The following is a 12,543-nucleotide window of genomic DNA, read 5'->3' as shown; positions in this document are numbered from 1 at the left end:
ATGTAGTTCCATTCTCACTAGCTGGTGGATTCCTTGGATATCAGCAGCCTCCCCAACGATATGCATCCGTGGGAGAGTGTGTGGATTTTAAGCAAACGTTAGGCATAAAGAAGCAAATTTGTTCGTAGAATTCACCTGATATATATGTGGCGTTGTTCTCCGCATCCAAAGTAAGTTGGGGACCCCCTCAGCAGTGTTGCCACAATGGCTGCCATGTACCTTCACTCCTAACCAGGCCAGGTGCCAAGGCTTTTGCCAGCTCCAAACTGTGTGTCTCTTTAGCAGGGCCTGTTTCTATGGTTTCGGATCACCTAATTCTGGGAAGAACCTCCTCCCCATTTCCAGTTGGGGCATACCTGACTGGCACCACTCAGAGTGTCAGCTAGATATTCTGAAATGGTTGCAGAGGTACCAGCAAATCAAAGACATCTAAGCTAGAACATTCCAGCACTAGGGGCTTCCCTAAACAAGTCTGCCCAACTTTACATAAATACTTAGACAGGCATGAAATGGATTTTCTGGATGTCTGGCTTTTCTTATTGGCTTCTTCATTTTTGCTGCTGGTTCCTTTTCATTTTTCTTTTTCTGCATTTTCTTCCCTTTTCTCTTGTTGTTAATTCTGATCCAACCAGGTAGTAATGCATTGTCCAGGGAGCCTTTTAAATAGTTCCTTCCCTAGTCTCTTTAGTGGAAATGTAAGCAATTTCAACCTGTTAGTCAGTTTTTTAAAAAACATTGCTCCCTCTGCATCGTTTAAAGTTCAATGATAGCTCATTGCCTTTGATAGAATCTACCCAAAATAAGAATTTCTCAGGTTGCAAATACTAAGCTTGGTCGCTCCCATGTTTTCCTCCCTTTTTGTTAATAGAGACATTTCTCGTCTTTCTAATGTCCCCTTCACACACGAAGCTGTCCTTCTGGTGGCATGAAGCCAGTGGAAACCGACATAGAGGTGGGAGCTCTAACCCCGGAGCTCTCGAGTCTGGCTAATGCCGACCCACGGAGCAGCCTAACTCACACCACCTCCGCCCAAACACACTTTTTGGAAACAACCAATGTTTGGGCTCTGGTCTCCAGCTTTTTACGTGGGGCAAGGTGCTCTACTGCTTAGGCCTTCACGTGGGTTCTGCTCCCCAGAACTGCAGCTTCACACAAAGCAGACTTTCTTACTTTGAGATGTCAGAAAAATCATTGGCAGCAGGGAAGCACCGTCCAGACTTGGGATAACAAATACCTCATTGGAGGGGATAGAGCCTGAGATGGAATTTAATGGCTTCCCTGAAATATGTTTCAAAATGCATGTGGCTGGAGTCCATGTTAGTACTGCGGCAGTGAAAATAAACGAGACCTGTCAGGAACCAGTGCTGAGCGAATGTTATGAATAGACTTATTTTGTAAAGTTGTCGCTTTACACTCCCAGAAAAACCAACCAAGGGTAACTTCAGCTCCCTCAGCGTTGATTTTGGTTCAGTCCCTCCCTTGAATGACCTCAATTTAATTTGGCTAGTTATGTGAGTTTTCTTGCTTTTTCCTAGTTTTCTGGAAAATAAATTAAAAACGGGGGCTAGGCAGTTGTCGCCTACTGCGCGGAAGGGCTGGACATGCTGGTCAAAACCATTCGCAGCTCACTGAGAGTACCCCCACTGGCTTCTGAAAGAAAGCCTTGTTACCTGCAAGTGTTTTCAAGTTGAGTTTGGCCTTAACCTGCAAAGCCAAGGGAAAGAATCGGCCCTTTCATACACAGCTGCAGTCCCCCAGGCCCTGAGCCCGGTGTGAGTGCTGGGGCCCTCTGAGGCTGCATCGCCCCAGATGCGGTACCTCCCCTGACTCCTGGCTGGTTCACGTTCTTCTCATTCAGCCCAGCAAAGATCCCAGATGGTGCCCAGCCTGCCTGCTCTTCAAGAAGTCCTCCCGAACAGCATGGGGAATGCCAGTGTTCGTGTGGGTTGTTTTTATTTTCTTAATTTGTCCAGCACATGTTCTTCTCACTCTTGGCACACGTCCGCTTTGCCAGGCTGTCAAGCCTCACCTGGCTGATGGGCCCATTGCTGTGAGTCCTGATTACTAGAGTTAGAACAAAAACTAGAATCCCATTCACCAAGACTAAGGCCAGATGTGTGGGCTGTAGGGGTGTCACCCTTCTGGAGACGCCCAACCGGCCAAGAGGTACAGACAGCATCCTCTGCAGTCATCCCAAATAAAAAGACCCTGCCAGGCCAGTATTCAACCCACATGACTCCTGACAGAGTCGTGAGACCATTACCGGCGTGTCTCAGGGCGAAGAGGTATTGTTGGGTTCTTCTGTGGCCCAGGCTAAAGGGGGGGGAATAACCTATTTCATTTTATTTTTTTTTCCAGTTCTCTCAGGCCAGGCACACCACAGCCCTTTGAAACGATCTGTGTCCCTTACCCCACCCATGAATGTGCCAAACCAGCCTCTAGGACATGGATGGATGTCTCATGAGGATTTACGAGCTAGAGGACCTCAGTGCCTCCCATCCGATCATGCCCCCCTGTCTCCACAAAGCAGTGTAGCCTCTTCAGGAAGTGGTGGGAGTGAACACTTAGAAGATCAGACCACTGCTCGTAACACATTCCAAGAAGAAGGTAGTGGTATGAAAGGTGAGTGACAAAATGAGAAACCACTGGGAACAGAGTCCCTCCCTTTACTTGCAGTCAGAGGGTGAAAGGAGGAACAGTCAGCCAGCAAGGCGCCCACCCCAGCCCCAAGCGCGTGGGTTGCCCCGTCCCTCGCAAAGCTCCAGGGCTGACTGGTGGCCGAATGGCCGCTTGCAAAAATCTAGGAATCAGGAACCGAAGCAAAAGAGGTCAGTGCCCTCTGTCTTTAATTTTTTTCTCTTTTTGCACTGGCTTGCAGACAATTAAATGAGTCACAGCTCACAGTGATAGGATCTACTGTTGGCTCGTAACTTCTCAGTCTGCCCTGTGTATAAAGGAGCTGTACTACTCCAGCCTTCTACTTACTTGCATAGCCAGGGAACTGTCAATAATTTAGCAAAACAAACCACAGGATCGTTTTATAAATCTCTCTTAATACAGAACCATAGTAGTGCTTCCTCTCTCTCTCTCCCTTTTTCTTTGATATCTAAAGAAACCTTTAAACCCTGCCTCTGCAGCTGTTTAAGGGACTAGCAAATACCAGTGAGATTCTCTGACAGTGTTTTAAGCCTGATAAAAGATTTGCATGTAGGTGATAAAAGGCTTTTTGTGCAGCATAAATAAATGTTCCTACACTGCCCAATAAATCTGTCCTCTTCGAAAGATACTCATCAGGAGACAGAGATTTCCAAATTGCCCATGAAAGCTTCAAAGAGGATACATGCATTCTGTATTTTTAGATTTCAGTTGTTCAAGAACTGGGAAGTCCTTAGGGAAAGATGCTCATCAGAGACACACTAATAACAATCTTAGATGGAGAAACAATAGCCAGGCATGCTTTGGGGACCACGATGCTGAGGGGAGCAGAGAGCCTTGTTTGCTGGCATGAATACTCCTGAAGGTTTGCTAGTTCTGATCTTTCCCTTGGAGCTGTTGACATAAGAGGCTCTGTGCCCTGCCCACTCCCCGCCACAGATGCCTGGCACAGAAAGATGCTTGTGACTGCCCGGGGCCAGTTTAAGAGAGTGCCAAGCTGACCGTGGAGCTGGTCAATGAGGGGGCGCAGCTCATTTGCAGCCATTTCCCTGCTACCCTCCTTGAACCTCTTAGCTGCTCAGGCCTGGTTCTCCCCACCCACCCCATCTGTGGCAGGTCTGCGCTGAGCGTCCACAGTGAGTGGGCTGTGTTGTGACACTTCGCTATGGTGAGACAAATGGGTGTCTATGAGGATTGGACAGGCACCCCAAACAATGGAGGGTTGTGTCATTCTCTCTGTCACAGCATTTAGGGGACTGTGTCCTGACATGGAAAAATCCACTCCTGAGGGTGTGCTACAGGGTGGTGTGTGTACACGGCTGAGCCCAGGTGATGGTAAGCAGGTGTGATTCACCTGCTTTAGATCAGCTGAGCGTCTGTCACTGGGGCACTGGGATACCTGAGGGACTTGGGGCCAAACAGACAGAAGTCATCTGGATGAGCTTCTTTCTGGTGAAGGGGAGTAACTAGATGGCATCTTTCTAAGAAAGTGCAGTGCTGGTTGGTAACTGTGGGAAGGAGGCCTTGGCCTTTGCCTGAAAGAGCAGGAAGCATCCCACAGAAAGGCTGTTCACAAGGAGACAGACCTCCCCCAGGAAGGAATGCTGGGCACACAGCCCGTCCCATCTCTGGAGGTCTGCAGGTTGGTTTTCTTTATTTTTTTTTTCTTCCTTTTCCTTGCTTTGCTTTCCCTATTTTTTTTTTTTTTTAATTTGAGGTCTCGTGTATCCTTTAACCAGTCCCCCAAATAGGTAAAGTGTGCTCATTGTATGCTGGCATTATGAAATAGGAAATGAATAAAAAGCAGGATTTTAAAGAAAAATGAATGATAGAATATTTGAACAAATATCCTACCCCTACTTAGTATAAAAGCCAAGATACTCCAAAGTTCAAGGAGAATCCCATAAGCCTCCTTGATTGTCTCCCTTTAAATTTGATAAGAATTGTTTCCTCAGAGCTCCTTTAATCAGTAAATGACACAGTTTCCTCTATTTATAAGTCCAAAGGAATGTGGTCAGAAAACAGGCTCTTTGGTGACAGGACAAAACAGAGGACCCTCTTTAATGAGCACCCACCTTCTGTTAACCTATGGAACCCTCCTTCTCCTGCAGAATTGGATTGTGATTCAAAATATAGAGTCCTTCGTAAATTGAAGGACAAAAGATAATCGAAGGAAGGAATATGATGGATGAGGAAGGGTCTATTTGTGGGAAAGGTGTATTTGCACGTTAGCTGTTGGCCAAGCAATAGAAATGTCCACACCTGAAAAGAACACCATTGCAGAAAGCCAGGGGTCAATCCCAGCCCTGTCTCGAGATGCCTTTGAGAGATGGTCACTGCTAGGGATGCCGGCCATAAAAAACTCTTCCAAGTAGCCCCCCAGAAGAGTGCTGTAGGAGCAGCCCCTAACAAGCCTATCCCAAGCATGTGTCATGATTCCCAAATCCAAGAGCAATTGCTTGTTTACTTCCCAAATAAATTCAGACTTTCTAAGAAATGAAAAAGGAAATCAAACAACTTTGGAAAAGAGACAGCTCTTGCTCATATATCCCCATCTCTCTCCTTCTTGTGACCAGACCCTGTGGCAGAAATCTCAACCCTCTTAAGCTGCCTTAAGCTTACTTGCTAGTGCATCTTGGGGTGCCATCATCTAACTGCTATTTTTCTAACTTTCAGACACCCCATTTATGAGAACACAGGGAATCTGTAGTAGAATCTGGAGGAGTTCCAACTCTCCAGGGGATGCATGTCAGCCCTCACTGGCACCTTGGGAAAAGAATACAAAGTCACCATAATTGAGCTTAATTTAGTGTGAATCCATCTTTCTTGCCAACAGCTGTTCATACCTCGCTGAAACACTGTTCATCCATTCTTTTTATGCAGGCAGACTAGCCAGGTGTGGTTATGATTGTCCCTTAGGAATGTACCTCTTGGGTCAAGAGTGTGAAATGAAGCTCAGGGCCCAGTGTTCTTTCTCTTTCGATTTTTCACAAACATTGACCTCATCATCTTGCCTTAATGTCAGCACTCCCTGCCAGGATCATCACTAAATTCTCTCCCAACTTATACCAACATCTGCTCTCAACGGTTTGACATTGCCTGCCTGCTCCCACTTGAATCTGAATGGTTCAAATTGTTCCAAAACACAGATCTTGTGGCCCCTGGAGTAGGGATCTCAGGCTAATATCTCAGACTACAGGAAAAATGGAATCAGCTACACAACTAGAAATTAATGCAAGAGAAGTGGGAAACCTAAAGGGGCTATGAAAGTCCCCCCATAAATGCCTGGGGAGGCAGCTGGTTATACATTTTAACTAAATACATTGGCTGTGCTTTCTAAATTCACTTGTTCTTTTCAAAAATTTCACTGTGACATATCCCAGGGGAAATTCTTGATTCTGAGTTGGTACTCAGTTATAATATAATACCCCTCCTTCAGCATCACATGAATGCTTTGTGCTTTCTCATACAAAGTCTTTAGGTAGCCAAGTGGAAAAAAAAAGACATTTCCATAATTTCCTGGAAGGAAGAGAAAATACAGAAAACCAGAAGCCCCGTAGTGAGAGAAACATACTTGTCCTTTATATTAGCATTATGTCCTCAGAGTTGATGTAGAAACCCAATATTTTTTTTTGAAACCCAATATTTTAAAGTATTATCAGAAAGCTATAACTGTTGGTGAGTGATGTGCCCACAGGTCCAGAGAGTAGACATTAACAGGTTTCATTTTTGTCATTTAAGTCCGTTGATTTTTTCTTCTGCACCTGGTGAGGGAGGCTTTGGACTAGAGATTGGGAGACAGAGGTGAGCGATTGTTTCTACCTTGAGGGACACATGTCACATGAGCAACAGGTACCCGATGGAGATGAACAGTGGTGTAACTATCTGGTCTTGGAAACAAGACACTAAGCAGATCCCTAAGTCAAAGTGGAGGGAAGTCCAGAGAAGTTCTTGGAGGAGAAGAGAAGGAGAGCTGAGTCTCAGAGCATGATAACATGTTAAATCTCCCAGGGGAGGGGAGGGCACTCGATGCAGAGGGAGCAGCATGAGTGAAAGCACAGGGAGGAAGCGGCTGGACCAAGTGCAACCTATGACGTGAATGTTTAGTGCACGTGGGCAAGGGGTCCGGAGCGGGAAGTCAGAGGCTAGAATTTGCAGAGGATTAGTGCTTTTATCCTGATGTTGGGAGAAGCTGCTGAAGGAATTTAGTAGAATAATGTGATTAGAGTTTCATATTAGAGGCAGGATGCTGGGGGGAGTGTCGGGGAGGGGGGTAGGGAAGGACAGGGAGCTCTAAAATTGAAGAGCAGCTGAGAGGTAGAAGATATTTCAGTAATTGAGGGTGGATTGAGGCAACTGCAGTGAGACTGGACAAAGGGGTGTAGCCACAGGACTTTTGTGAAGTGGTGCTGAGAGAGCTCTGAATCAAAATGCACTGCTGATGAATATGGATGGATGGAGTGGAAGGAATTTAGGACCATGTCCATGTTTCTTCCTGAGATACCTGCACAGCCTGTGGTGTCATCGGCCGCAGTGGGTCTATAGAAGAAGAAACAGACTGGTGGGACCATGTGGGGCCTTGTGAGTTCACATGGGAACCTATAGAGTCTCCCAGTGCAGGTGTACGTGCAGGTGTGCTTGCAGGTGTGTGTGCAGGTGTGCGTTCAGGTATGCTTGCAGGTGTGTGCAGGTGTGCATGCAGGTGTGTATGCAGGTGTGCTTGCAGGTGTGTGTGCAGGTGTGCATGCAGGTATGCTTGCAGGTGTGCGTGCAGGTGTGTGTGCAGGTGTGCATGCAGGTGTGTGTACAGGTGTGCTTGCAGGTGTGCATGTAGGTGTGTGTGCGCGCACACCGTACGCCTCCCTAAAAGCCCTGCCTCTCCTCACCCACACCCTGAAAGTATCTCACCTCCTGCTATAAAATTCTTCTTGGGGACTCCCATTCCAGATTTCTGGCTGGTAAAAACTGTAAATCGAGGTCCGTAAGAATGAGGTGCTCCATTCTCATTGTAGTGATGTGATCAGAATGGAGACTGGGGGTTTGTTTCACTTGGCATGAGCTTCAGCCTCCTCTCCATGAGGAATGAAAATTAACTGGGTGTACTTACGATGTGTGGCATCATTAGTCCAAAATGGAGAGGTAATTACAACAGTCAAATTGGTTGTATGTAGGCCTGAGAAAGGGAAAAGACAGAAACCTTTGACTCTGCAGGAACCTTGGTAGAAACATAGCAATTAAAAATAGAAAGGACCAGTGACTGTGAAAAGTGCTCAGTTTGCCTTTTGTAAGGAGACTTTCTTAGATGAAATTTATGTAAACATTTTTCCCATAGCAAAGGGAATATATTGCCTCTGCTGAATACCTGATTTGGGGTTTCAAGTTATTTTTTTAATCACAGACCCTTGAACCTCTGTCTGTCTTAATGAGATCAAGATAGTTGTCTCTTTTAAGAAAAAGGAACCTGTCAGAAAGCTTCATCGGAAAGGTAGTGATGATGATGATGTTTCTGAGGGCTATGGGACGTGTGGGCACAGCACAGCTCCAGATGTGACGGGGACTTTTGTCCGATGGCTGTCATGGAAACAAAGCACTGTTTTCTGAAGGACCTTACGCTGCTTTCAATTCACTTAACAGCCGGCACTTAGCAAGCCTGCTTGCTTCATTTTCTCTGTCCCCAGATGCCAGCATATGAACTGCATACATAGGTCCCAGTGCATTCAGACTTGTGCTAATTCTTCTAGGACAGGCTGAGGGTCCTCATATCTTTGAAAAGCAAATCCCCAGGATTCCCCCGCAATCTGAAAGTCTAAAAGACTGGTAACTGTTGTTTCTTCCCAAGTGTGTGTGTTCAGCTGACGTGCCTTTAGGCCCGTAAGGCACTTGGAGAGAGGCTTTGGTGCGGAGCCCAGCCCCAATTTTGTGAGTTGAAGCAGTCCAAGTACAGCAAAGCACTTAGCAGTGCCATAGCCAAAGGAAACCATGAGGAGATACTTAGTCTCTCTGTATCTAACCCCTCTAGTGAGTATTCCCAAAACCAGACCACCTCAGAGCTTCCCGAGCCCCACACCTGCCATGGCCCCCAGGGCCACCATGAACACTTCCCAAGGCAGATGGTCATGTCACTGCTCCCTGGGGACCAGAGACCCAAGTACCTTCTTTTGCTCAGAGGCTAGAAGAGAATTGGACTGTGCATTCTGCTCTGGTCAAAAATAAAGGCAAGTTTCTGTCATCTGGGTCACATTGCTAGAGTCTTGCTCTGTTTCTGTAAGGCTTTTGCTCTTGCTTCAACATTAAGGAGTTAGTCTCTTCTTGCCCCTCAGTTCATTACTTTTCTCCACCTCAAAAACCTCTCTTAGGAGGAGAGGGGGAGATAAGCCTGTCCAAGCCTGACCGCAGCAAACAAGAGGGCTCTTCCCTCTGCAGGTACCACAACCCCTCCCCGGCCCCCAGGTGAGCCTTCTTATGGAAACGAAGCTGTTTATGTTTCTCTCTCCTCTCCCTGCCCTCTGCTTCTTACACATTGGGCTTTTGAGGAACGCTGGTCCCGACTTTGCATTGTGTGGGGCCTTTGTGTTTGTGGGTCAGCTGCTGCCCAGTCTGTTGCCTTGACTTTTTGCAGTCATACCCACAGGAGGCATTTGAGAGAAGCTGACTTCTCATTGGAGCCCAGCTTGTATGTGTTGAGCACACCACAAAGCCTCTCTGTGGTTGACGTGTCCAAACTCTAAATGGGAAATAGAAATCAACATAATTGGAAATTTGATCCCTTTGGTAAAGACCAATATAAAGCAGATAAAAGGTGAGTGTGGCACTATTTATCTAAAGCGCCATGGAGTGGGGCCAGACCTGGAAGTGGCTTCTTGAAGGATGGAGATATGGCATGTGGCTCTCACGTGGTGGTGGCTCATTCTTCCAGAAACCTCCTTTGGCCTTCCCCTCTTAGTTTCCTTCATGGGCTTCCTTTCTACACTTTCCCTTAAAAAGGTTGACACACCAGGTATCCACCTGACTGCAGGCTTCCTCTACTCTCTCTCTGCCTGAGTGATCTGATCTACGACCACCAACACATGCAGCTGACGAGGAAAGTTCTCCCCTGGCCCAGACCTTTTTGGAGGGCTTGACCAGCTGATATCCCCATTTGGATAACCACAGATGACCTAAAGTAGAGTTAACATCTCTTTCTTTTCAACCTAAATCTGCTGCTTGCCTGTATTTTCTGTTTCAACAAACTTGAATCAGAGGAATTATCTTGGACTCTTACCGTCTCTTAGTTCCTGTTCTTCCCTGATCTCCAAGTACCATGGATTTCCATTCTTTCCTTCTCCTCTACCTCTGACCTCCCAAGCCAACTGAGAGCTTCTTGAACTTGTCACCTGGACTCCATTCTCAGTATCCTCCATTCCAGCCTTACACAACAGCTGTTAGGTTACCAACATTGTCATCTGATTGTGCCTCTTCTACTCAGATTTCAGGTTTCTCATTACCCATAAGAGAGTCTACTCTTTGTTTCAGCATCACAGATGACAACCATCTAGCCCTTCCTATCTGTCCCATCTTGTTTGTGATTTTTTTCTCTATTATTCACCCAAGCGTTTGCTTGGCCTGAATGCTCTCTTAGTCTGTGTTTTATATATGAGCTGTCCCTGCTTCCTCAATATGCTTTTCCCAGTGGCTCCAAGGTTGTTGCTACTATGGAGCAATCCTGTAGTTTTCAAGGCGCATCAAAAGTGTTTGTTGTCCTTGGTCCCTCTAGAACTTCCAGTAGATTTAGCACTTGTCCTACAACTGTTACAATTGTGTATGTGTCAGCATTCTCTATGGACTAAATGTTCCCTGATGGAAGGAATATGTTTTCACAAGGCATAACCCCCCTCCCCCTCAAATGAGCAAATATCAGGATGCCCATACTTGACCAAAAAAAAAAAAAAAAACCCAGCATATAGAAAAGACATCTTTATCTTTCTCTGCACAGAAGAGTGAGTTCCCAGTCTGGGACCTCCATCAGAGATGACCCTGAGGAGGTGCCAGCTGGGAGTCCAGCATGCATGTATGCCTTCAGTCACTGTTCGAGTCCTTTAGGAAACAACCACTTCTCCACTGCTTGTCTGTCTCATAACCATAACCAAAGCTTTGCAAAATGAAAGGAAAGCTCTGAAGTTATGTTAGGTGGATCTTAGCTTTGCATCCACCATGTAACATTTGCATCAGGAGCGGCGTCTGGACTTTTAGTTTATCCCTGGCCATCATCTTAAAGCATTTAGAATCCAAGTCTTTGGCATTACTGGTATGGAAGACGTGAAATGGTCAAGTCACTCAGTTCTCTGGTTTGCTTTCTTTTTAATGGAGTTTTGTTTCAATTGCTGGCAAAGGAAGGTGCTTTGCTGCCAACTAGGGGTAGGAGGTTAGCAGACTATGCTCTAAGAGGCGGGATTTCTTCTTTGTCACCAGTTCACTTGCAGAAAGCAGAGCTCCTGAAGTACACAGCACTGAACTCAGCACTGAGACATTTGCTCTTCACATGCCTGGTCCCCCAGAACATATGGCCAAGAGGAGCTTGCATTCCCAGGAACTTACCAAAAAATAACTTCTCAGGAAGGCCGAATTCTCCATGTTCAGCAGTTGTGTAGCAACCTCCTCTAGAAAAACGACTCCCAGTGACCTGCATTTTGACTAGATGAGGGAGGAGGCTCTTCGTCCCTCCAACCAGGGGAATTCTATTGTCAACATTTTTTATAGGAAGGCACTAGCACTGATTGGATTGAGGTTTGCTAAACCAAGACTTTCACCCCACTCTCTGGACTCTTAAAATATATTGTCCCCTTGACTTACAAAGCTCTAGTCTGACGCGTGATTTAGGAGCTCAGGATTCCACCTGTTTTATATCATCAGTGGACTTTGTGTGATTAAAATTTGGACCATGCAATTGCTCTGTATTCTTTGATGACAAACTGTATTGGATTACCCAAACCTCTCTGAGTCATGATCATTGAATTTTCTGAGCGGTGACTCGGGCTTTTCAAAGTTGTAAATAGTAAACCTGAAACCTGATGACAAAGTGGAAACACATTGTAGGCCTAAAGGCCAGAGCCGTGGTTATTTGCTGCTCACTCTGCAGAAGTATTACCTTTGTTTCAACAGCAGGAAAAACCTGGTGGAGAATCATGTCTGGTAAAATAGGTGCAGGATGCTGTGAGGGCAGCACACAGGTCCCTGAGATGGCATGTCCTGGACTCTTGGTCCAGCCACAATTTGAGTTGAGGAGACCGTAATTTGGTCCTGTGTGCCAGGGGGGCCCTGTGGCCTGTAGTTAGTGATGGTTCCAGGGGAACTCTCCGTGTGTCACAGAGAATAAAGGGCCTCCAGCACAGAATGAAGTGATTTTGTGACTGAAAATACTGAGTTTGTTCTTTAAATGCCACTGAATATTCTTTTTCTCTAGAAATTTCCCTTCTTTGGCCTTCACTTTACTGCATATTAGGAAGTGACCTCACCAAGCCCATCCCCCCCTTCTGTGTCTTTGAGTTCAGATCGTGATTCTTTACCCACAACCTCTTACCCTAGGTGTGGTTCACCCAGGAGGCAGGGTTTGATCTCAGAGTAGACCAGTACTCTATAGTCAATCCCAGTTAACTACTGCAAACATTGAAGAATTAAAGGTTCCTGCTTATTTTGGATTGTTAAAGGTTCCTGCTTATTTTTGGACTCTATTGCAAAATAGAGTATTCAGCAATAGACAGTATCTTGCATCAATAGCGTTAGTAATAGAATGTTTCATAGAAAGCATGAGTAACTCTTACCTAACGCTTCAGCATCTCAAAGTAACTTGCAGTCACTGTTAATCAACCCTACCACTGAAGGACTATTTGAACCTCACTGTATAAGAAATTG

At 45.9% G+C, this 12,543-nt stretch overlaps 1 protein-coding gene across 3 annotated transcripts in view; it reads left to right on the top strand.

The window, feature by feature from the left end:
- Positions 1 to 12,543, top strand: part of SAMD4A (sterile alpha motif domain containing 4A) — a 197,852-nt gene that overhangs the window by 147,494 nt on the left and 37,815 nt on the right. For 2 of the 3 annotated variants that reach the window (XM_004681856.2, XM_012724576.1), the window contains exon 4: positions 2,359 to 2,622. The exons of the other annotated variant lie outside the window; for it this stretch is intronic. In XM_004681856.2, the coding sequence (XP_004681913.1) occupies positions 2,359 to 2,622 (264 nt within the window). The remainder of the gene's footprint in view (positions 1 to 2,358; positions 2,623 to 12,543) is intronic. 3 annotated transcript variants of the gene reach the window in all.

Source organism: Condylura cristata, unplaced genomic scaffold (assembly GCF_000260355.1).
Source record: "Condylura cristata isolate star-nosed mole 26May11 unplaced genomic scaffold, ConCri1.0 scaffold00013, whole genome shotgun sequence".
Lineage (NCBI taxonomy): Eukaryota > Metazoa > Chordata > Mammalia > Eulipotyphla > Talpidae > Condylura > Condylura cristata.
Note: the sequence above shows the minus strand (reverse complement) of the source record. Positions and strands in the feature narration are given on the sequence as shown.